This window comes from Garra rufa, chromosome 18 (genome assembly GCF_049309525.1).
Source record: "Garra rufa chromosome 18, GarRuf1.0, whole genome shotgun sequence".
NCBI classification, from domain to species: Eukaryota; Metazoa; Chordata; class Actinopteri; order Cypriniformes; family Cyprinidae; genus Garra; species Garra rufa.
In genome coordinates, this window is record NC_133378.1 from 40,517,204 (window position 1) to 40,542,989 (window position 25,786).

The 25,786-nt window shown below is 41.2% G+C and overlaps 1 protein-coding gene across 1 annotated transcript; it reads right to left on the minus strand.

Moving 5' to 3' along the window:
* Positions 1 to 9,586: 9,586 nt before the first annotated feature.
* On the minus strand, positions 9,587 to 25,570 carry LOC141290677 (E3 ubiquitin-protein ligase TRIM39-like). The gene is made up of 7 exons (XM_073822778.1): positions 25,019 to 25,570; positions 24,818 to 24,913; positions 21,777 to 22,007; positions 21,552 to 21,690; positions 18,993 to 19,019; positions 18,776 to 18,865; positions 9,587 to 10,026 (listed from the first exon to the last, which is right to left on the minus strand). Exons 1-7 carry the CDS (start codon positions 25,568 to 25,570, stop codon positions 9,587 to 9,589), a joined length of 1,575 nt encoding a protein of 524 aa, XP_073678879.1.
* Positions 25,571 to 25,786: the final 216 nt, after the last annotated feature.

Consider the following 25,786-nt stretch of genomic DNA (forward strand, 5'->3'; position numbering starts at 1 on the left):
CGGCGATATTACTGCGCCTGCTTCGGCCATGTTATGGCAGCAAACTTTTCCGCCGGTCTTAGTACACGATATAACTGCAGAAGAGTCAAGTTTTAAAAAGGACAAATACCGAAAATCGTTGGTCATTTTTGAACGCGATGCTATTGGTCTAATAGGATTCAATGATCTATGCTAAGCCTAAAAGTGAGGGAGAACGGCTAAATGGATTTCAAAATGGTAAAAATCATCTTATTAACTCTGGGGAAGTTGGAGAATGAGCCTATTTCCAAAAAAGTGGATGAATGAATGGAATTGCATTCGTGATTGCAAAGATGCTTCCAGAAACAAATTATTACACCTAAAGTGGGCAAATGAATAAAACTGTGAAAATACTTGTAAGATATTATGTTGAATAAGTGATTCTTACGTTTTATTAATTCTTATGATTCTTGACTTTTTTAAATCAGACAGTCTGATTCAGACCCTCTCTTCTGAAAAACTCCAACATGAACAACGATGTGCAAGTGCAACTTCTCAATTCAAACTAAACTGAAGCATCGGGAAACACTGAATACCTTATAAAGCGTAAACACAGCCTGTACTACACAAAGCACAGCAGAAAGACATTTTGGCAATCAACTTGTAATGTTTCTGCTGGCGTGTATGTTCAAATGAACCTTTTAAACAGTCTTCCTGCTGTGCATACAACATATCTTACGGTACCACCGTATGGACGATACTACTGTTAAAAAATGCAATTGCACCGCTGGTATTTTTTTACTTTAGTATCGCAGTGCTACCGTAGTACCGGTATATCGTGCAACCCTAGTAGGAGAACAAATGGCTTCTGACGGGCACTGTAATTTCGTGGGGACAAATTTCTTGTTTTATCTTGCAAATATATGCTTGCTTTCTTCTTCACATTTTTATGAAAATGGATGCAGTATTTATTTTCTAGATTATAACTTGTGTTTTTTATCATCTGAAACAAGTTGCAATTTCCAAGGCGACTTAAAGCAATCAAGCACAAATCACGCACATTAGACTTTGTGATGAATGAGGAAGGGCAAGTGAGTTGTGCATTTTCCTGTAACACTGCCGCTAGTTTCAGTTTCGATTTAAATATTTAGGCTGGGTGTTTATAAGAAATGTTCACAGTGAATGCCACTATAATTTGTGTTTCTTTTTTACTTATATTTATGTTCCTTTTTCTGTTCTGAACACTGCTAAATTTATGGATTTTTTTTTTTAGTGGAGTGAGGGGAATGTAGATACATCTGTGTAACGTGTGTAAATGTTTTGTTTATTTTACATTATTTCTAAATGAAATTATAAATGTGTCTTATACATCAATTGACTTCTACAATAATGAAACCTATCTGTGTGTCATAAAGTGCTCATAAAAAAATGGTATAAGAATTGAACTGCTATGAATGTACAAGTATACATACAGAACAGTAGTTAATCAAAGCTTAATTTGTCATAAACACATTATGTGGCCCCTCACTTAATGTGGAAAACTTGATGTGGCCCTCAAGTCAGAAAGTTTGCAACATATTTCAAATATATTTTGACCACAAAATTATATTTTTTTGCCATAAGGGGTCAATCATGTTTTTCAAATAAATACTGTAACCCAACAAATAAAGATCCTCTGAACATCAGATGTTGTTTTTATTATATAAAGCAGTTTTAACAGCCCTTGGTTATTTTGTCTGTAGTTCAAGTAGTCTACTTCCTGTTTCTGAAGTCTCTAAAGTTTATAATAACATTCTACATCAAACTTTTAATAAATTTAAATACTGCTTCTAATAATACAGCTTCCTAAATACTGAACAAATTTTTACATGTTTACATGTCACTTACCTGTGAGTGAATATCAGATGTGATCAGTAGTTTTAGAGTTTGAAGCTTCCAGTTCATCTGTTTTCACCTTCACTGAAATCATGTAGTCACCTGCAGTCTTACAATAGCCTCGCCCATAACACGACAGTGGAACAGTTCCAAATTCATTCCTGGTGGTGAGTGAAGAATGTGATACATTTTTAGGTCCTTTTTTGACAAGAGAAGTGGCAAATATCGAGTTATCAAAGTTTTAACGTACAAATAATAATCATTCTAGCAACTGCTTGGTATGGTAGTCTGCAAATTTGCAAAGGTTGGATGTAGCAAGTAATCATCCTTGTTATTGCTAACTTCAAAACAAACATTTTATGAATCCCAAATGCATATAATTAAACGGCTCATAGAAAGGTTAACACTAGTGAAAAAAGAAGAGTAAAAAAAGTTCTTAAGACAATGTGTCTTTTATGCAGTAAGAATAATAAAACTTTTTTGTTATTTAAATCAAAATGTTCTCACTGTATGAGTGTAAACGTCACGATCCAGAAGCTCAAAACTGCAGTTTAAATTTCAGCTGTCATTTTGGCGGTCAGTCTGAGGAAAGTCGGCAGTTTTTTTGAGCTAAGAAATGTGAGTATTGATTTTGTTTCATTTTCATGTTGATTTGAATAATACAATATCTTTCTTTTGTGTGATTTTTACCACAGGCACTACATATATATATTCCTACAATATAAAGTGTGCTTTTTGTTTTCTCTGGACAGTGTGAGAAAATGATGCGTGAGTCCCGATTCTCCAGAGATGTTTTTCCATACTGATGTCACAATTCACCTGTCACTTCTTGTCTTTTGCCTTGCACTGTTTGTCATTTGGTTTCTCCCTCTGTCTTCCCCCGTCTGTTTGTGATCAGTTGGTTTAGTCCTTGTTTAGTCATTATCTGTATCACCTGTCTTTGATTATTAGTCATCTGTGTCACCTGTGTTCTATCATTAGTTACCCTTTATAAGTCGTTTGCCCTTTTGTGTCATTGTGTCGTCTTAAAGTTAGGTTGTGGATGTTTATTTGGTTTCCCTGTCTGTCACTTGGAAATAAATACGTTCTTTGGATTTACTCCTGGCTCTTGGACTTTCACTATAGCTCTGTGTCACCCAGCAACCCTGACAGAAGACGACACCAAATTAAAGATGGCTGAGGACCGGTTATGGGGACTACGGCAGAGTGGTCGGACATTGGAGAGGTATGTGGAGGAGTTCATTGAGCTTTCCCATCAGGTGAGCTGGCCCGACGCCTGTATCAGCATTGTGTTTCTGTTGGGGCTGGACCAAGACATGATTCGCTGCGATCTTCCTACCTGTCAATTCCCTTTGATCGAGCTAGTCAATCTCATTCTGTTTTTAAATGGGTCTGATTTCGAAGTTGAAGAAATTGATCACATCAGTCCGATTAAGTCTTATCATCCAGCCCCCTCAGAAGCAAAACACATCGCGTCAGCTCACCCAACGCCAAGAACCTCCACATACCCCACCAATGGTCCCGGCCACCTGCCAACCCAGAGACACCCCAAGATGTCCAGCCTTCCTGATCCTCCGCTGGTCTTGTCCAGCCTTCCTGAGCCTCCGCTGGTTCCGCCCAGCATTCCTGATCCTCCACTGGTCCCGTCCAGCCTGCCTGAACCTCCGCTGGTCCCGCCCAGCCTTCCTGATCCTCCGCTGGTCCTGTCCAGCCCTCCTGGACCTCCGCTGGTTCCGCCCAGCCTTCCTGATCCTCCGCTGGTCTTGTCCAGCCCTCCTGAACCTCCGCTGGTTCCGCCCAGCCTTCCTGATCCTCCGCTGGTCTTGTCCAGCCCTCCTGAACCTCCGCTGGTTCCGCCCAGCCTTCCTGATCCTCCGCTGGTCCTGTCCAGCCTACCTGAGCCTCCGCTGGTTCCGCCCAGCCTTCCTGATCCTCCGCTGGTCCTGTCCAGCCTTCCTGATCCTCCGCTGGTCCTTTCCAGCCTTCCTGAAAACCCGCTGGTCCAGTCCAGCCTTCAAGAGCGCCCTCCAGTGACCGCGCCGCCACAGCGCCCTCCAGTGACAGCGCCGCCAGAGCGTCCTCCAGAGCCCGCTCCTCAAGAGCGCCGTCCAGAGCCCGCTCCTCAAGAGCGCCGTCCAGAGCCCGCTCCTCAAGAGCGCCGTCCAGAGCCTCAGCTGGTCCCGTCCGGCCGTCCAGAGCCTCAGCTGATCCCGTCCTGCCGTCCAGAGTCTCAGCTGATCCCGGCCAGCCTTCCAGAGCCTCCCCCCTATGAACTGCTGAATTTCCCAAAGAAAATTTTGGGGGGGGGGGCTATATACCCCGAGTCCACGTGGCCTGGCCGAGGACCGAGGCCAGGGCCACGGGGACTGCTCAGCCACGGCCACCTAAACTACCTGTCCGGCCATGGCCTCCTGACCCACCATGGCCACCTGAACTGCCTGTCTGGCCGTGGCCTCCTGACCCACCATGGCCACCCGAACTACCTGTCCGGCCGTGGCCGCCTGACCCGCCATGGCCGCTCGAACTGCCTGTCCGGCCGTGGCCGCCTGACCCACCATGGCCACCCGAACTGCCTGTCCGGCCGTGGCCGCCTGACCCGCCATGGCCGCTCGAACTGCCTGTCCGGCCGTGGCCGCCTGACCCGCCATGGCCGCTCGAACTGCCTGTCCGGCCGTGGCCGCCTGACCCGCCATGGCCGCTCGAACTGCCTGTCCGGCCGTGGCCGCCTGACCCGCCATGGCCACCCGAACTACCTGTCCGGCCGTGGCCGCCTGACCCGCCATGGCCGCTCGAACTGCCTGTCCGGCCGTGGCCGCCTGACCCGCCATGGCCGCTCGAACTACCTGTCCGGCCGTGGCCGCCTGACCCGCCATGGCCGCTCGAACTGCCTGTCCGGCCGTGGCCGCCTGACCCACCATGGCCGCTCGAACTGCCTGTCCGGCCATGGCCGCCTGACCCGCCATGGCTTCCTGTTCCGCCCTGGAGGCCTTCCCAACTCAGCAAGGTCCTGCTCCGTAACAGCCTCCAGGGCGCCCGCCCCCCCTCCCCGGTGTTTCCATCACGACGCGAGACGCGCCTACCGGGAGGGGGAGGTACTGTCACAATTCACCTGTCACTTCTTGTCTTTTGCCTTGCACTGTTTGTCATTTGGTTTCTCCCTCTGTCTTCCCCCGTCTGTTTGTGATCAGTTGGTTTAGTCCTTGTTTAGTCATTATCTGTATCACCTGTCTTTGATTATTAGTCATCTGTGTCACCTGTGTTCTATCATTAGTTACCCTTTATAAGTCGTTTGCCCTTTTGTGTCATTGTGTCGTCTTAAAGTTAGGTTGTGGATGTTTATTTGGTTTCCCTGTCTGTCACTTGGAAATAAATACGTTCTTTGGATTTACTCCTGGCTCTTGGACTTTCACTATAGCTCTGTGTCACCCAGCAACCCTGACAACTGACAGTTGGTGGCGGTAATTTACTATTTTGTAGTTTAAGATCCACTGTATATTAAACGAAGCAGCAACAGCATTTGAAAGGAGTTCATACAGTTCTCAGTTTAGAAGAAACCAAGTTTGAAAATGGTGTGTTTAGTTGCTGGATATTATAGGGACATGTCTACTAATATCTACACCCATGCTTTTAATTGACAAAAGCCAGTTTCTTAATAACATCATCCTCCAGGAAGTGGTGTCATTTTGGAGGGAAAACCACAGCACAGGCATCAGTAAGTCTTATCAATAGATATTTGTCTTAATTTGTGATTTAAGCACAAAAAATAGAGAGGCGTTATAAGAAAGTAATATTTAGGATAATGCCCTTTTGTGTGCTGTCAATCCCTTGCTGAGTAATGACTAACTTTTGAGCAACTTTTCTTGTCACATTCATGGCAAGTGGAAGTGCCTTGTCTTGAACAGAACATATTTCTGAACATTTCCTGTTTCCTGTTATTATTATAGGAATGTAAATCTTAATTACAGCACGTAATTTTATTTTAAGATTTGTACGTTCATCTGTCATTCTGACTGACAACTATGTCAAGTCATGTCACCTTTATTTATATAGCGCTTTTAATAATACAGATTGTGTCAAAGCAACTGCACAGTATTTAAACAGCACAATAGTGTGTAAGTAACGCATTATTGTAAACAATCAATTTAAAGGCAGTTCATCAATGAATTCAGTGATATCATCGTCAGTTCAGTTCAAATAGTATACGATATCGCTGGAAAGTGTCCCCAACTAAGCAAGCCAGAGGCGACAGCGGTAAGGAATCAAAACTCCACAGGTGACAGAGATGGAGAAAAAAACCTTGGGAGAAACCAGGCTCAGTCGGGGGACCAGTTCTCCTCTGGCCAGACCAAACCAGCAGTTTTATGTGAACCAAAACCAGGATTTTTCACAGATTATGTTATCTGTTATATATAAAAATGGACTTTTGGCAATTTAGTGAGTCAAAACAGAGGGAAAGGAACTTAGCTTGATGGAAATTAGTCAAATATCATACAGTAATTCACAAGTAGCCATGTATACTGACGAAATATTTCTTTCCATGCAACATATAAATTATGTAATTATAGATGTATAGTTCTCATGAAAAAAAGATGACAACATGTAGCTTGTGTATTTATTGGTGTCTCGCATAAGTCAAGCAACTGCCACTGAGATGAATGGGAATGCAATGGACTGCTGTTATTCAGGAATTATAGACTGTCTTATCTCTTGATAATGATTAACTTGAGAGCCCAAATGAGATACAAAAGGACAATGTTTTCCCTGGTTTTGTTATGAGCAGGGGCATAGCACCAAATTCTGGGCCCTGTACCCTCTCAATGTCAGTGGGCCCCCTACACATGCCATTGTACGATGCGGGTTAGCAAAATGAAAATTCAATTTTGAATGATTTTTTTTTATTATTATTATTTGAATATAAACAAGCACAAATAGTGTTTAAATCTATAATCAAATTAGATTATAATAATTCTGATTAGTTCAAATAAGTTCTTTCATTCACCACCTGAATTGATGCTTATGCCTGCTTGTGCTCAAATACCCACGGAGTCAGCTCTGCTGTCTTCAGTAGGCAATAGGACACACATTGAATCAAAAGGCTTACTTAAGGTAAACAACTCACAATTAGGAAGCAAGGGGGGAGCTTGCCCTTTTTAGCAATGATCTCACCTTGTCTTTCCTCATTTCTGCTCTCAGTCTCAGCCTCATCTCCAGAAGAGCAGCCAGGACTGGCCAGTGCTGCTACTGCTGCTGTGTTGGAACCACTGGTTGTTTCTGAAACTGGTTAATGTTGGCAACCTGACGTTAGCTGGCCTGGCCCATAATTTACTTACAGCAACAAGCAGCCTGGTTGACAAACTAAGCTAAAGATTAGCATACATACATTACAGGGCTCGAAATTAACTTTTTTACTTGGTAGCACTGGTCCTCCCAACTTCAAAAAGTTAGGAGCATCCCAAAAAATTTAGGAGCACCCAATTTCTTTTTAGTTATAAGCCAATCTTGATTCTTAATGGCCAATTTTGATTAGCACACGTACATTTCGGAGATGTCTATTTGACGTCTGCATTTACATCTGCAAGGCATCTACAAGATGTAGTTTGTTCATCTGCAACGTCTATTGGACGTTTCCTATCAGATGTGAAAGAGACGTCTATTAGACGTCTTTAAGATGTTTGCGATTCAGAATGTGTGTAAAACTGACATCATACAGACGTCTGCCAGACGTTTGTACACAGCAGGTGCTTTCCAGATCAAGAGATCTTTAACAGACATCTTTCAGACGTATACAGACACAAAATATCTAATACAATGGCATTTCAACCTTTATACCATTAAAAGGGATAAATCAAGTATATAATTTCTTATATTAGTATTACTTAATTGTTTAGATTTTAAAAAGGCACATTAACTTCTTTCACATTTACACATGGATCGATAATTACATTAATTTGACCATAAACAGCTGAAAAAATGTATTGGAAATAAAAAAACCAAGGGGCGCTTTAGGAGCGCTGAAATATTACGGTTTCCCTTTTAATGACTGTACACAAATCAGCATTAACGCAGTTTTATCAGGCATGAAATGAAAATGCCAACGAAACGTTTCTGAGGACAGTCGGTTCCCTTCAGATACATTCATATGAAGACATCCGTGCAGCAATTTGACTTTGAAATGTGCAGTGCACATATTTATTCCATGGGTGTGGTAGTGGAGGGAAAAGTGGACCTGACTACCAAGGGCCCTGTCTAGGGAGAGGGCCCTTTGACTACCTGATGGACTATCGTAAAGGAAAGGACATCTGCAGGTCCTTAAAACTCCTTAATTTATTTGAATCAAATGTAAGGCCATAAAAAGTTATAAATATGTAAAATAGTATAAGAAAAGTCTTGATTATAAGTTTAAGAGACGGAAAGACGATTGCGATAGGGCTGGATAAATCTTAAAAAGGTAATGATGTCATTGAATAAATATGTGCACTGCACATTTCAAAGTCAAAACGCTGCACGGATGTCTTCATATGAATGTATCTGAAGGGAACCGACCCAACCTTAATATCCCTGTACAATTTAATAGTAATGACTTTATGAATTTATTTACTGATAAAATAGTCAACATCAGAGATACAATAACAAATGTAGATACTACAGCAACTGATACCTCAGCGTCAATCATTGACTTCAGTGTCATTCATTGTCAGTCATTCATAGAAGAAAAACTGCAGTTTTTTACAATCATAGAACGGGAAGATAAATATTAAATAAACTTATCATTGCATCTAAACCAACAACATGCCTATTAGATCCTGTACCCACTCTATTACTAAAAGAGTTGTTACGTGTAGCAGAAGAACCGCTTCTCAATATTATTAACTCATTGTTATCTTTAGGTCACGTCCCAAAACCATTCAAACTGGCCGTTATTAAGCCTCTTAATAAGAAACCACCGCTAGACCCAAGTGAACTGGCAAATTACAGACCCATTTCCAATCTTCCATTTATGTCTACAATTTTTGAAAAAGTTCTGTCTGCTCAATCGTGCTCCTTCTTGCAAAAAAAAAAAAATCTCTTTGAAGAATTTCAGATCAAGGCTGCGTCTCATTGCTAGTTTTACTTGATCTTAGCACTGCGTTCGACACTATAAATCATGACATACTCACAGCTCGATTACAAAGCTATACAGGTATTCAAGGGCAGGCTTTAAGATGGTTCAGATCATATCTGTCCAATCGCTACCACTTTGTTTATTTAAATGGGAGTCATCGCAGCTATCTCCTATTTTCAATGTACATGTTACACCTTGGTAATATTATAAGGAAATAAGGGATTAGTTTCCATACCAATATTATTGCTTGAAACAAAATTACTTTCAAGGACACATTTAATACATGGGCCAAGTAAGAATAAGGCAGCCGCACACCAGATGAGAAGTGCATTGCCGTGTCTACAGCTCACAGGTATTGCAGTCCAAAACTGCAAAAAGTAGTATTTCAGGAATTAACAAAGTTGTGTTGATGAGTTTAAAATAATGGTGTTTGACAAAAAAGAGCAAACTGAAAAAAAAAAAAATGTATGGCTATTATAAGCTCTCTATAAAAACAATACAAAAAATATATATGCTGAAAGAAGCACAATACAAAATCTTCCAGTTTAGGATGCAGTCATTATGTACAATGACAATAATTTTGGACAAATAAAATGTGATTTTATGAAAAAAAATATGCAATTGGAGCGCTGAGCTCAGTTCATGAACCCTTTAATATACATAGATATATGGATCATAGATCCACAGTGGGCCTGACTTTTCATCTTTATCATTGTGGCCAAAGAATGGAAAGAGTTTATCAGTGAAAGTCTGGCCAGTGAAAGAGTAGATATGAGAGCTGGAGCCCACATCATAAAAAGAGACCAGACCCTGCTCATAATCCACAAACACACCTACTATCTGCGGGTGTAGTCTCAGAAAAACAGTGACTTGGGGATCTTCACAGGTAATATATCGATTGTTTCTCTGACTCAAAGTCCAGAATCCATTTTTAGGAGACAATGTGATCTTTCCCTTCCTGTTAATGGATTCTCTGGCCACTCCGAAATACCACTCTCTACATTCTGCAGTTCCCACTTCATAGTAAAATCTGCCTGAGTTGAATCCCTCCTTTCCCAGGACACAAGGAGATTGGTCAAATCTCTTTGGATCTCTTTGGTTTCGGTGCACTGTAAAAAAAAGAAAAAAAAAAGGAATAATCTTGTCGTTTTCATTTGAAAAAAAAAAAAACAGGGTGATAATTAAAACAGTGTATATATTATTAAAGGGGTCATCGGATGCAAAACTAATTTTTACATTAATGTGTGTTGGCGGTTTGTGTACATAACCACCCTACAATGATAAAAACACACCCAGTTTTAATCTTACTTAAAGTAATATCCCCTTTTTAAAATCAGCTTCTTGTAAGTGTGACAACACACAGACAGAGGACGCTCCCAGGATAGTTGATTGACATGGGCGTCTTACCTTAGACCCGCCCTCACCGAGCTGAAACAGTCTGACTCCAATTGGACTCCTTGTTATTTCTAACTTATAACAAAAAAACTGAACAATGTCTAAATGTGACAAGGTGTACAGTAAACAAACTAAAAAAAAAAAAAACACATAACTAAATTTTTCTAAGCTGTCGACCCCAAAAAAAAAAAAAACGAGCGTTTAAGGACACAAATAGTTGTAGATGTCAGGGGATTTCACGTTGGGCCATTCAGTTGGATCATTTCTCCAACAAAAGGAAAGTAAGGAAAAGAAACACTGACATAGACCAATTCAAATGTTTTTTCTCAGTATATCTCCTCCTTTCAGGGTGGTGAAATAATTCTTTGACATGGTTAAAAATAATGAATGTTTACTGTTGTCGTTAAATTTCCCTCCAGTGGGTGTAGTTCTCAGAAAGAGTTCACAGTTCTGTGTTTCCTTGGCATGTTCACTGTACACCTTGTCACATTGTTCTGATTTTGTTATAAGTCAGAAATGACAAGGAGGCAGCTTCCTGCAATACAAAGTCAATAGAGAGAGTTGGATTGTTTTCCCCCCAGTGGCCGTGGTTTTTAGATTATGACGCGTGTCACTCTGTCTCTATAGGACATGGTGCTTTGATCAATCAGCAGTAGCTTTGCAGTGCAGAGACAACTTTTTTCCTACTTGAGCTGCCTGGCTGTATACAGTCTTTTAATAGTACAAAATAAAAAGTCAAAGTCAAATACAAACAAGCCTTACTTAAAATTACAGACTTTTATCAACTTAAAATAAATGAGCACATTTCACAAATAATATTACATTTGTTGCATCATAGTCAAAACAATTTAGGAGATTTTACAGGGGTCATCGAATGCCCAATTAACACAAGTTGATATGATTCATTAGGGTCTTAATGAGAAGTCTGTAACATACTTTGGTCCAACAACAGAACACCTCAATCAAAGACATCCTTGTCTTTCCCTGCAGCGGAGACAGTTCACAGCTCACTCAGGGTGGGTCTAAAGTAAGACGGTTGTGTCAATCAACTATTGTGGGAGTGGCCTTGGTTGGTGTGACGTTACACAGACAAGATGCTGAGAATGGCTTGAAAGTTTTTTTTTTTTTTTTTTTTTTTAATACCACTGGGTAGATTTTTATCATTTAAGGATGGTTTTTAACTTTAATTGGATAGTCCTAAAATATATCTACAAATGCTTAGTTGAGAATGCCTACTAATAGTCTGCTGAATGTAAACTTTAGATTAGTTGACACACAGCAGATGCACAACTAATGTTTAGTTAACTATCAACAGATAACAAACTAGTGATTTTGGTAAAAATGAGATGGTTAAGTAATTATTCATTTGATGCATTTGAGGCTCTTAAGTAAGGATGATATAATATGCTGTTGATCATATGTTGACATGACTGTAGACTATCAACTGACAGAATAATTGTAATAAATTGGTAGACAATTTAGAAGATGGTAACACAATTTACAGAAAGTTAGCTGACTATTAGTTAATAACATGTTGAAAAAGACATACTGACAGTCAACATGCACTTTTTGTAAAATCTATAAATTAGAAACTAACATGCACTTTATAATCTACAGGAAGTTAGTTGAATGTATGTTGCTTGTCTGTTGAAACAATCAGGGTTCGAAATTAACACCCGCCAACCCGCCAAATGCGGGTTAAAAATCATTTTGGCGGGTACTGATAAAAACTTACCAGCCAGTTTGGCCGGTGATGCATGAGCCAAGCATGCAAATCATGTCAGAGACGCTCTGGGTCGTTTGTCCCCTCCGTCCTACATTTCGCATGAACACTAGCCTACACTACGGGTGATGTTTTAGATACCTATTGGCAGCAGCACGCAGATACTGTATGCTTCGGTTAGCGGGTCCAATCGACGACGAGAGCGCGAAAATACAAACAAGAAATAGGAAATATCGGACGAGCAAAGAGGACTGAGCTGGACAGCGAAATAAGCTCAAATCAAAATGCTGCGGTGGTTAGGACAGACGTCAGGATCAGGAAGAGGTGAGAAGAGGAAAGAGGCAGAAGATGAAAATTTTGACAGATCGTGCAAAACAAAGCCTGACTGACGTTTTCAACTAACCCGCCTGCAACTCGGACCGCAAAAGAAAAAAAGTAAATTGTACCCGACCAGCTTCCTGACCCGCATGTTTAATATTTGCGACTGACACCAGCGATTATATGCAGCTGCGGTGGAGATGCTTTCACTGTCAAACATCATTTGGCATTAAGTAATTTTGTCAAAAGAAATTTTCGTGATTACAAGAAAAATACAGATTGTTCTTGTTGTGATTTATTTTGTCTTTCCTTTATACAGATTTAAAAAGTTTCATTTTCGAAGTAGGCTACTCTAAATTATGTCAGTGATTCTCCGATGTTAATATGACCAAGAGTTATTTTATTTCGATCTACAGTGTAATAAAAGTTCAGAAAAAGATTAGCCTATAGCCCTAAATATATAGGCTATAGCTGTAACGTATCTGGTCTTCCCTGTCATCATGAACTCTTGCACCACACTTCATGGACTACAATCCCCATAAGCCACTGCACCAATCACTGCACACATCTGTTCCTCATTTCCCACTGATCTGATTGCTGCAAACACCTGTTTCACATTTACTGACTGCATTTAAGCCACTCTCACACACAGCCACCTTGCGAAGTCTAATTGTTCCAATGGTCATTATTCTAAGCGTGTTTCTCTGGATTGGATTGCCTGTGTATGACTCTGGACTGTGTACCCCGTTTTTGATTCCTGCTGCCTGCCATTTGCGACCACTGCTTGATTATTGAACTGTTTCCCGGATTACCTACGTTGTTCCTGTTTCCTGGCGTTTACTCCTGCTTGTTGACTATTCTAATAAAGCCTTGCAAATGGATCCGCACGTCTCTGACTCCTCCTTGTGACAGAAGACTTCGCCACACCCGGATCCAGCGGCTTTATTCAACCACCAGCATCACAACATGGACCCAGTCGACCAACTTCTGCTCCTCCGACAGGAAGATCTTCCCATTGAGGATTATTTACTACAGTTTCGTAGGTTATCACTTCAAGTACCTTTGTATGATGAAGTATGGCTGAGGGACTTATTCCGCTTTGGACTCAATGAACCCATTAAATCGCTGTTGCCTGGAGGGGAATTTAAGTGTTCGGTGGAGGACTTTATGAATTATGCGTTGGTGTTATGCGGCTCTCCGCTTACTGTGAGAGCTCTAGAAGAGCTACAGCACAAGAGGTCTGCTAGCCCAGAACCACAGCAGCCACACTTTACCACGGGGTGGAAAAGGCTAATTTCTAGCGTGGAGGACCCACCGCTGCTGTCGGTTCGAGCAGCTGGTCTCCCAACCAGCCCTCCAGTGACTGCGCCGCCAGAGCGCCCTCCAGTGACTGCGCCGCCAGAGCGCCCTCCAGTGACTGCGCCGCCAGAGCGCCCTCCAGTGACTGCGCCGCCAGAGCGTCCTCCAGTGACTGCGCCGCCAGAGCGCCCTCCAGTGACCGCTCGCTCAGAGCCTGCTCTTCCAGAGTCTCCGCTGGAGACGCCCAGCCCTCCTGAATCTCCGCTGGGGTCGTCCAGTTCTCCAGAGCCCGCTCCTCAAGAGCGTCGTCCAGAGCCCGCTTCACAAGAGCGTCGTCCAGAGCCCGCTTCACAAGAGCTCCGCTCCACTCCGCTGGTTCAGCCCTGCCTTCCAGACACTCCGCTGGTTCCGCCCAGCCTTCCAGACACTCCGCTGGTTCAGCCCTGCCTTCCAGAGACTCCGCTGGTTCTGCCAAGCCTTCCAGAGACTCCGCTGGTTCCGCCCAGCCTTCCAGAGACTCCGCTGGTTCCGCCCAGCCTTCCAGAGACTCCGCTGGTTCTGCCCAGCCTTCCAGAGACTCCGCTGGTTCAGCCCAGCCTTCCAGAGACTCCGCTGGTTCAGCCCTGCCTTCCAGAGACTCCGCTGGTTCCGCCCAGCCTTCCAGAGACTCCGCTGGTTCAGCCCCGCCTTCCAGAGACTCCGCTGGTTCCGCCCAACCTTCCAGACAATCCGCTGGTTCAGCCCTGCCTTCCAGAGCCTCCGCTGGTTCCGCCCAGCTTTCCAGAGACTCCGCTGGTTACATCCAGTCGTCCTGAGATTCCTGTCTGCCCGGTTCTGGTCACGGAGCTCAAGCATGGACTGTTCCCACCCACCCTCCCTGCTGCTCCAGTCCTGCCACCTCTGTCTCCTGATAGTCCCTCTACTCACCCCCATCCCACCTTCGTGGCAGAGGACTTGCCGTGGGACTGCCAGTCGCCATCGGTGTCCAGACTGAAGGACCCCTCACCATCACCTCCAGTCTCAGAGTCCTGGACTCCACCTCGGTCCTCCGACCCTGCGGCTCCACCCCGGCTCTGTGCTCCCTCGTCTCCGTTGTCGGCCGTCGGCCCAACAGCTCCTCCGGGCTCCATCGTCTCTCCGGCTCCGCCCCGGTCAGTCGTCACCCCACCTTCGCCTCTGGACTCTACTCCTCCGGCTGCGCCTCGTCACTCCGTCCTGCCGGCTCTGTGGACCTCCTCCCTCCCGTGGGCACAGCCTCGATCCTCTGTCACTCCGGCTCCGCTGCGTACCTCCGGACCTCCATCTCCGCCGGGGTCGCCAGAGCCTTGGGTTCCGCCTTGGCCCTCCGGATCCTCTGTGTCGCCCAGGACCATCGACTCTCCGGTTCCGCCTCGGGCTCCACCGGCTCTACCTCCGTCGGTCGGCCCCATGCAGGAGCCAACCCTTCCTCCTCCATGGCTTCTCCCTCCGTCGGCTTCGCCTCATTTCGTGGTTCCAGTACCACTACATGGACCTGGCCCTCCATCCCTCCCCCTGTTCCGCCTCCGCTCCACCACCCTCAAGATGGTTAAGGTGGTTAGAGCGTCTGGAAGCCGCTCCTTGCGGAGGGGCTATGTAACGTATCTGGTCTTCCCTGTCATCATGAACTCTTGCACCACACTTCATGGACTACAATCCCCATAAGCCACTGCACCAATCACTGCACACATCTGTTCCTCATTTCCCACTGATCTGATTGCTGCAAACACCTGTTTCACATTTACTGACTGCATTTAAGCCACTCTCACACACAGCCACCTTGCGAAGTCTAATTGTTCCAATGGTCATTATTCTAAGCGTGTTTCTCTGGATTGGATTGCCTGTGTATGACTCTGGACTGTGTACCCCGTTTTTGATTCCTGCTGCCTGCCATTTGCGACCACTGCTTGATTATTGAACTGTTTCCCGGATTACCTACGTTGTTCCTGTTTCCTGGCGTTTACTCCTGCTTGTTGACTATTCTAATAAAGCCTTGCAAATGGATCCGCACGTCTCTGACTCCTCCTTGTGACAATAGCAGTGGCGGCTCCTGACAAATATCTCTGGGGGGGCAACTGTTCCGATTTTGGCAAAGATAACCGCTTTAATGGGTAAAATTATGATAAAATTCAGATAGCCAACTTTACAGCATTACATTGCATTGTTTGATTTGGTTTCCCTGTTCCTAGATGGCAACATCAGGCATGAATTGTACAAACTGTACAGTATTTTGAATAGCTATATTAAATTTATCGCAATGGTCTCAAATACACTGAAACACTTCCACCATGGCCATCAAGAGACACATTGTCATCAACTAGTTTGCCCTCTAAGAGTAAAAAAAAAAAAAAAAAAAAAAAAAAGCCATACTGCTTTACAATTAAAGACTTTTTATTTCTCATATTAAAACTGTAATTAATCAAATCTTTCCAGAACATATTCAGTATAAATTTGGCTGCCAATATGCAATCAATACAACTATTTAAAATTCAACATTTGGAGAATACAACATAACATACAAGGCCATAACCAGGGTTTGAAAATTAGTGAGGTGTTAAGAATTGTGCTATAATAACACCCACAAATGCACTACATATAGCCTAAACTTCAAAATAGACAGACATGTAGATGATTGTGAAAGATTTTTTATTCAGTATAATGTTTTACATGGAAAGTTCGTTTTTTTTTTAGCTGAGGGAATTTTTATTTTATAACAAGTTATAAAAATAACGTTAGAATAATGACACTGACATAAAACTAACGTTCAACTTTCCACTTTATAAACGTCCCAAAGTGTCACACTAAATTGGACAAACGAGTCAAAAAACACGTATAATAGGTGGATCTGGCAACATACGGAGGCCGCTGCACCCGCGCTCTCACTCAACGCGTTCTCAAGCCCCTTTCACTGCGCTAGCTTCTCGCAGCAAACACTCATGTGATATGAGGTGGTTTAAACGGCTAAATAATCATTCGAAGAGCTTGACATTTTATTTTTGAATATAAAAAATGACCGAGGTCCGGACCTCGGTGACCTCATAGCTGGCTACGGCCGTGATAACATAAACAATTCACCATTTAATAACACACATCACTTGTATTGAAATTTTGCTCGCTTCTCTTTTAAGCAGGCAAAGTGATCAATTACCCTCTCATTAAAATCAGGCATGTTCCTGACAAGTTCCCTCTCCATTGAAAGCATGGCCGATGCATTCAGACGTCTCGCTACGCATGCGTGCTGTACATCTTCGAGCACGCATCAGTGCGTATTACGAAATCACGTTGGGGCGAGCCCTCCCGGTGCCCATTGAAATGCATTGTAGGGTTCAAAATTTGAAAAAAAAAATCTCACAATATAACTCTATGAGACCGGCTGGGGCGATTTTCAATCTGACTGAGATCGCCCCAAGGGGGCGGGGTTTTAGGTTGGAAAGTGACATTCAGGCTGTTGATTGTACCGTAATATGCAGACTAGGACTAGCAATATAAGAGTCTTTTTCTCCTCTCTTTTTTCGTGTGGCTCAAGGAGGGCGATACACTATCGCCCACCATGGGCCAGCCGCCCCTGGGCTATAGACTACAAGCTAATTCCCTTTTTCTTAACTTTTAACTTTTTCTAAAAATTATCGAGAATATTAAATCAACCTAATAGGCTAGGTTAACGAATTTTCTTAGACAAACATAAGGAATGCACTTCAAAACGAAATTTTCATATAGATATTCAGGAATCACGAATATGACAAAATAATATTATTTTATATATATGAATAGTTATATCAAATGAATAAGGAAATTATACTGCTTTGAACTTAAGTAATGTTTAATTTTGTTCCCTCTCTGGAAATGTAAAGAAAAAATACAGTTTTTACTTGGAATTCGTTTTTAATCCCTGGATTTAAACAAGCATATATGTGAGATAATTTATATATATTATTGCTTTAATAAACGTTTAAAAATAGTGCTAGAAATTTTATTTTTAATTTTAATAATTTTAATTAAGGAAAATAACCAGACCTAGGCATTTGAAAAATGTGTCTAATAATTCCAAAGAAAGAAGTATTGGACATAATCAAAATATTCTAGACATTTATTAGGAATACCATTTTCTTAACAATTAAGATGCTGCAATTGTTTATCCAGTCTAATCGAAGTGTGCGTCTCTGCCTCGACTTTCCCAACAAAAATCATACATGAACATAAAACTGACATTACTAAGCTATATGCGTTTAAAAGTAGCCTTTAAAAATGGTACAAAGGCATTGCTCAGTTCAACGTGTTGGAAATCGGGCATTTTGTCCCGCCTCAGCATTTATTCAACACTTAATAACGCTCAACATTCAAAAGGTAAATATTATTCAGCCAATAATGTGTAGGTCTATGTATTTCATAGAAAATTGTGTCTAGTACTATATAAATTACAAAGGTTTAATTGGCATTTAATTGGCCGTTATTTCAAACGACCCGACCGACCGCGACCCGAATATCATTAAAAATATTTTTGACTCAACCCACGCATCACTGATGGGGACCAGTAATTTTAAAATCGAGGCAGCAAAGCATTTCCATCCAACTTGGAAATGATGAAGATGTATAGTTAAGTTTATAACAGTTTATAACTGTAGTTTGTTGTGTGTATTGCACTTTCTGTGCGTTTTTCATGCACTGTTAATAAAATGACCAAATTTTCATTCAGAGGCATTCATAATCTCTTATTTTCACCACGCAAAAATTTGTCTAATGGAAATTCTGATTGGCTGGTACAGTAACTTCAAAAAGTTACCAGCCACTTTGGCTGGTGATCAAAAAAGTTAATTTCGAACCCTGGAAACAATGTTGTTGAATGTCAACTGATGCACTGTTGACATGCAACTAAATGAATACTGATAACTAGTAGAGTGTCAACAGATGGACCATCGAAATAAAGTGTTACCAAGGAGGGTTATGTTAACACACTGCCAACACACATTTAAGTTCAAACAACGTGTAAAAGTGAGTTTTGCATCCGATGACACCTTTGAATTACTTATTCAAATAGATTCCATTAAAAAAGCCTTAAAAACGTAAGTTAGTAAGTAGATGGCTCATACCATTCTTGATGTCAGCATATTGAACTCCTTGTCCATAGTCAGGCAGATCAAGATATGGACTAACTGTATTCTCATCAGGAATCACAACCACTAAGAAAGATCAGAGAATGTCAATGTCAAGATGAAAATACAAAAAAACTATGTTGTATGTTATGTATGATCAAATTAGGGCTGTCACTGTAGAAATGTAAAGCAGAGAAGCACATCCAGACATTACCTCCATACTGCCGAATCCTCTTCAACACTGGACACAAATAACAATAATGATTATGAATAAAATATATCTTTTTTTTTAAGCTAATTAATTTTTTTATTTATTTTTTTATTTTTTTTGCCTGATTGTTTTCACTTGTTGCTCATTACCCCTTCCTATATAGCCTAAGCCTTGTGTTTTCGCTGACATGTTGCAAATTCTTGTTTGTGTTACATTAGTGAGTGGTGAATAAGCACACCCCCGGAGCAGTGGGCAGCCATTTTTGCTGCTGTTCTGTGCCTTGCCCAAGGGTCTTGCCTCAGTCGTGTTATTGAGGGTGAGAGAGAGTGCTGGTCATTCACTCCCCCCACCTACAATCCCTGTCAGTACCCAGACTCAAACCCCACAACCTTTGGGTTATAAGTCGGACTCTCTAACCATTAGGCCATGATTGACCCATTTTTTAGGCCACTGTTTGCCCGTGCCACTGATAAATTAATTCACATATTAATCCAGGGGTTCTCATCTCGTGCCCATGAGATCAATTTTCTAACAGAGTTCAGCTCCAACCCTAATCAAACACACCTGAACATATTAATCAAGGTCTTTAGGATGACTAGAAAGTTACAGGCTTTGATCAAGGTTGGAGCTAAACTCTGCAGGAAAATGAATCCTACGGGGCCAGAGCTGAGAATCCCTGCAGTAAACAGTGCCATTAGAGGAGAAGTTCCAGAACAAATATTTACAGATAATGCACTCACCCCCTTTGTCATCCAAGATGTTCATGTCTTTCTTTTTTCCAGGTGTAAAGAATTATTTTTATTCTCCATATAGTGGACTTCTATGGTGCCTTTGAGTTTGAACGTCCAAAATGCAGTTCAAATAATCTTGGTTGAGGAAGAGGGGTCTTATCTAGCAAAATTATCATTTAGTTGTTGTTGGGGTTTTTTTATTACAATTTATATACTTTTTTTTTTTTTTTTTTTTTGGAGTGCAAAAACATACATGGTAAATGCAGAAACAAATACAACAACAACAGAAACAATACCAACAAAACAAAACAAAACAAAAACAAACAAAAAACTATACTAACAACAAAAAAACAACAACAATGATAATCAATGAAAAATGAGAACAAGACAATCTGAATAATGATAATGTATAAGTAGTAGTAGCAGTATAGGTAGTGTTAGCATGTTCAAAAATAATAGAAATGGCCATAAATCGGAGTAACAACAATAACACCAAAAGTAGTGATGATACGATTAATATTTTGTGATGACAGTAACAGTAATATCAATAATAACAGTGTAATACAAAAAAAAGTGTAATACAGCGTTTTCTCTTAAAAAATCCTGCTGTCATTGCCATGCAATGAATCTTAAGATTTGGCCACAAGTTTGGGCCACAAGGGATCAATCAGTTGTTGCCCAGGAAACAACATTTCAAGGCAACTTCAAAAGGCAGTTGTGGCCTAATAGTTAGAGAAATTTTGAAAACATTTTAAAAACATCCATTTCCTGCTAATCCGTCTTCTAACAGTCATATCTGTTGAGCATGTGAAAACAATAGCCCTTAAATGTTCGCTCAAATGTTAGTGTGAAATGGATGTTTTTAAAATTTCAGTACCAAATGGTAACTTTTGAAAACACTATTAGAGAGTCGGACTGTAACCCAAAGGTTGCAGGTTCGATTCTTGGTACCAGCAGGGATTGTAGATGGGGGGAGTGAATTATCAGCACTCTCTTCCACTTTCAATACCAAGACTGAAGTGAGACCCCAGGTGCGGCAGCAAAAATGGCTGCCCACTGCTCTGGGTGTTTACGGTGTGTGTGTGTGTGTGTGTGTGTGTGTGTGTGTGTGTGTGTGTGTGTGTGTGTGTGTGTGTGTGTGTGTGTGTGTGTGTGTGTTTGTTACTACTTACTGCTGTGTGTGTGTGTGTGTGTGTGTGTGTGTGTGTGTGTGTGTGTGTGTGTGTGTGTGTGTGTGTGTGTGTGTGTGTGTGTGTGTGTGTGTGTGTGTGTGTGAGTGTGTGTGTGTGTACCTGGTATTCATCACATTGTGGGGACCAAATGTCCCCACAAGGATAGGAATACCAGTAGATTTTGACCTTGTGGGGACATTTCTCAGGTCCCCATGAGGAAACAGGCTTATAAATCATGCACAATGAGTTTTTTGATAAAGTAAAAGTATGTACAATCTCCTGTGAGGGCTAGGTTTAGGTGTAGGGTAGGTGTAGGGCGATAGAAAATAAGGTTTGTACAGTATGAAAACCATTACGCCTATGGAATGTCCCCATAAAACATGTAAACCCAACATGTGTGTGTGTGTGTGTGTGTGTGTGTGTGTGTGTGTGTGTGTGTGTGTGTGTGTGTGTGTGTGTGTGTGTGTGTGTGTGTGTGTGTGTGTGTACTTGGATGGGTGAAATGCAGAACACAAATTCTGAGTTTGTGTCACCATACTTGGCCACACGTCACGTCCTTTCCTTTGTTGTATGGCAATGCCGCAATTGGTCTTTGAATGCAGCCTTTGAAGGATCCAGGCTTTCAATTGGGACACAGCTGATATTTGATATTGACTTACCAGTTTGTCTAAGTTTGTCATCTAATGTCTCCTTCAGTTGAATTAGAGTTTCATTGAGTGCATGCACATTCATTTCAGAAGCAATACTGATCTCAGTCCATTTCTTGAAGTTCACAGAGCTGCAAAGGGATGGATAAATCTACAGCAAAGAAATTAGAAATCTATCAGTTCTGGGAGTGTTAAATAATATTATAGTTAACGAGGCAGATGCAGATGTTGCCAGACCTGTATGAGGTGCAGATCATCAGTGTGTGAGAGCTGCTCCAGCTCAGTGTTTCTCTTCTTCAGATCAGTGATTTCCTGCTGCAGCTCTTTAATGAGATCTTCAGCCTGTTTCTCTGCTGCTTTCTGCTGTTCCTCCATCATCTTCAGCAGCTCAGACTGACATCTCTCAATGGTGCGGATCAGATCAGTGAAGAGCTCAACACTGGCTGATTTCTCTTTCTCTGTGTTTTTCTGATATATCAAAATCAAATTATTATTATTTTGAACATGTATAGTGCAGACAAAAAAAATTATGTGAGATTTATACTATATATCACAGATTTAAAAAAAGAAATAAAAACTGTAAAACAGCAAGTGGCATGTTTTTTTTTTTTGTTTTTTTTTTGTATTTTGTATGAAAAGGCAACTGACATTTCAAGTGAAGCCTGGAATACACTAAACAATTTTTGGTCCGATTTTAGGTGATTTAGTTTCTGAAAGTCAGTCTGCAGATTTGAGTTGACAGATTTCATTGAAAAAAATGGTGTAGTGAATGGTAGTCTCTAGCTTTAGATTTTGACTCCATCCAGTTGGAGGATATCAAACATGTTTGATATTTTCAGCTGGACACATTGTCATGCTTCATCTATCAACAAGACGCACGTTTGTGAATGAGTTTGTGGTGATCTTTAGGTGTGTAGTGTATGATGGACAGTTTTTCCTTTGTCAATATTTACAAAGTCGGTAAGTGTATGATGTCTAGTGTTTTAAAAAATCTGTTCATGTGTAGTGTATTCCAGGCTTAATGTATTGTAATTCATCATTTTTGGTTTTGGTTGTCTCCCCCTAAAAATATTATTACAAACCATGTTTGTATTGTAAATAATAGGGATGCACGATATGAAAACTTTTTACCGATAGCCGATAATTAAGTCCTTCTTGTGGCCGATGCCGATACTGATACCCAATACGTTCATATTTTTATATGATAATTTTGTGCACCCAGGAGAATACGAAATCTAAGATAAACTAATGAAATTTATATTATATATCTGGGTCTAACAATCATAGCAAACATCAGTCCTGACTCTTCAAAAATGTTTTTATTTTTTGTGTAAGGCACCACAATTCTATATTAAATAAAATGTTTTGACATTTTGTCAACCTGGAAAAAATGAAAAGTGCATCATGGAGTAAAGTCAGATGTGCAAATATCCGTGGTAAAGCTTACGTGTAGTCCATTCTTATTGATCATATGTGACCCTGGACCACAAAACCAGTCTTAAGTCACCGGGGTATGTTTGTAGAATAGCAAAAAATATATTGTATGGGTCAAAATTATTGATTTTTCTTTTATGCCAAAAATCATTAGGAAATTAAGTAAAGATCATGTTTCAGGAAGATTTTTTGTACTATAAATGTATCAAAATTTAATTTTTGATTAGTAATATACATTGTTAATTTGGACAACTTTAAAAGTGATTTTCTCAGTATTTAGATTTTTTTGCACCCTCAGATTCCAGATTTTCAAATAGACGTATCTCGGCCAAATATTGTCTTATCCTAACAAACCATACATCAATAGAAAGCTTATTTATTGAAATTTAACCTTATGATTGGTTTTGTGGTCCAGGGTCACGTATTGTGCAGCAGTCAATTCGGACAAGGCGGGGAATAAAACATCAGAATCGAGATAAAAAAACATCTCAACTGTTCAGAATGCCGCAAGCCCAACGCAGGTCATGTGACATGAACCAACCAATCAGCTTCATCCTTTCCCTTAATAACATTGAAAGCACTGCCAAGTTGGAGAAACAGCTTATCATAGGTGTACAGGACTAAACATTTTTTTTAATAAATTTGATAACAGAGCTACTGCAAGTGATTTTTAATACTGAAAATCCATTTATCCTTTGCTGAAACTTCCGCGTCTTTATGGAGAGCACATGTCATTGTTGCTTAGCAACGGCAGATGCCACAGGAGCTCAAGCTACAAGAGCAGTTTGGAAAGAAAGAGAACGCGGCGCGCCTAGTGTTTTCCACGCGTTTTTAGGCGCGACATGTGAACGGCCCCTAAAACAGATTCACCGCGATGACGACCTCTGAAGTGAGATGTAAGATTTGTTGTGTTAAAACTTGACGGCTTTTTCCTCCTCTCGGAACCCTTGCTAAACATGTGTTGCAAATAGCAATAGCATTGTCCTCCGTGAAAAACTTCCAGACCTGCGAAAGACTATGATGACGACACAGATGATGACGTATGAAACGCGACAAACTCCGAGAGTCACTGCAGTTTACATTTTACAGCTGCAGTCACTTGCACTCGGAAAGCAGACGGATCTCAGATAAACCAGACTGATTGATTGATTTACCAGCAAGAGTACTTTATCGGATCGGATTTCATTTATTTATCGGAGCAATAAAAATTATGTAATTTTTACCCATATCGGTCGATAATTGATCTGTCCGATAAATATCGTGCATCCCTAGTAAATAATATAATAATATATATGTAAAATAATTTTGTAAGTAGTAAAACAATACAAATGCAAATGGGGCAAAAAAAAATAAAAAATGTGTTTTAAGTTCAGAAACGTTTTTAGTCGCCTCTCCCTTGTCTCACAGTCCTTTGGTCGACTGCCTGCTTTCCCCCTTTACCTCACGTAGCTACAGTGCACACACAAGTTTGGTGGAGAGAACAAAGTTCTTCAGTACCGTTTGGTGAACCTATGAACTTAACTCATATTTAAAGGTGACACCAGATGCCCATTCCTGAAGTTAGTATGACACTTTAGGTTCTTCACTTAATGTCTGTAACATACTTATAATTCCTCAATGGTTGTGTAAAACAACGCCCTTTTTACCTTGTCAAAAACAGCTCTGTTCACAATGACCTGTTTTGGTGCATGGCTCTTTAAAAGCTAATGAGTTCTGCTCATTTTGCCCCTTTCTTCCATGGAAGAGGAAAGGCGGTTAGCAAATAATCATGAAAAAAAGAAAAAAACATTTGTGCTGCCTGCATTTTTTTCTGAATTATTATTGAATTATTACTTTCCACTCACCTTTCTCATTTCCACTGAGTGTTTGATGTCTTGAATCTTATTCATTCTGTCATGCACTGCATACAGCACATCTGCCTGTGTCTTAACCAGCTGATTCTACATACAAATAACAAAGTACAGTCACATTAATCACAAAACCTACTAGTCTTCTTACAAAAAATATATATATTTGGGAATAAATCATTTGTTAGTAACTCTTGCCTTCTTCTGCTGACTCTCCTCCTCTATAGGAACAGTGTTGTGAGTCTTGTGGTCTCCTTCAGTGCAGGACAGACACACACACGTCTGATCATCTCTGCAGAACAGCTCCAGAGGTCTCTGGTGTTTCTGGCATATATAATCCTCCAGATTTTCCACAGCGTTGATCAGTTTGTGTTTCTTTAGTCGTGGGACTCTGTGATGAGGCTCCAGGTGAGTCTCACAGTAAGAGCTTGGACACATCAGGCAGGACTTCACAGCTTTCTGCTTTCTTCCATCACAGATATCACAGAACACCTCAGATCTTCCTAGATTGAGCTTCTCCTTAAAGTGTTGCACAACCTCTTTGAGTGTTGTATTAATCTTGAGATCAGGTCTTCTGCTGAATTGTTCTTTACAGAGTGGACAGAAGCAGGTCTGTGTGTTTGTCCAGCACTTGTTGAGGCAGGTTCTGCAGAAGTTGTGTCCACATGGAGTGGTGACTGGATCAGTGAACACATCCAGACAGATGGAGCACTGGAGCTCCTCATTTAGTGGAACACTGGAGGATGCCATGACTGAAAAGATAAGTAATGACAATATGTCATCTACATTTCAGCACTAAACAGTTCTGATAGTATTAAGGTATTGTGTTTTTATTCAAAATGTTTCTTCTGCTCTTAAAGTTAAAAGTTAAAACTTGTAATTCTTGTATATTCTGTTTTCTCCCTGGACAGTGCAATCATTGTTTTCCCGACTTTGCCTACTCATTTTATTTTTGTCACATTCATT

Coding starts and splice junctions, on each gene's coding strand:
- LOC141290677 (XM_073822778.1), bottom strand. CDS start 25,570: ATGGCATCCTCCAGTGTTCCACTAAATGAGGAGCTCCAGTGCTCCATC. Junction 19,020..21,551: donor TGACAAACTTAGACAAACTG/GTAAGTCAATAT, acceptor ATTTGTGTCCAG/TGTTGAAGAGGATTCGGCAG. Junction 18,866..18,992: donor GAGGATTCGGCAGTATGGAG/GTAATGTCTGGA, acceptor GATCTTTCTTAG/TGGTTGTGATTCCTGATGAG.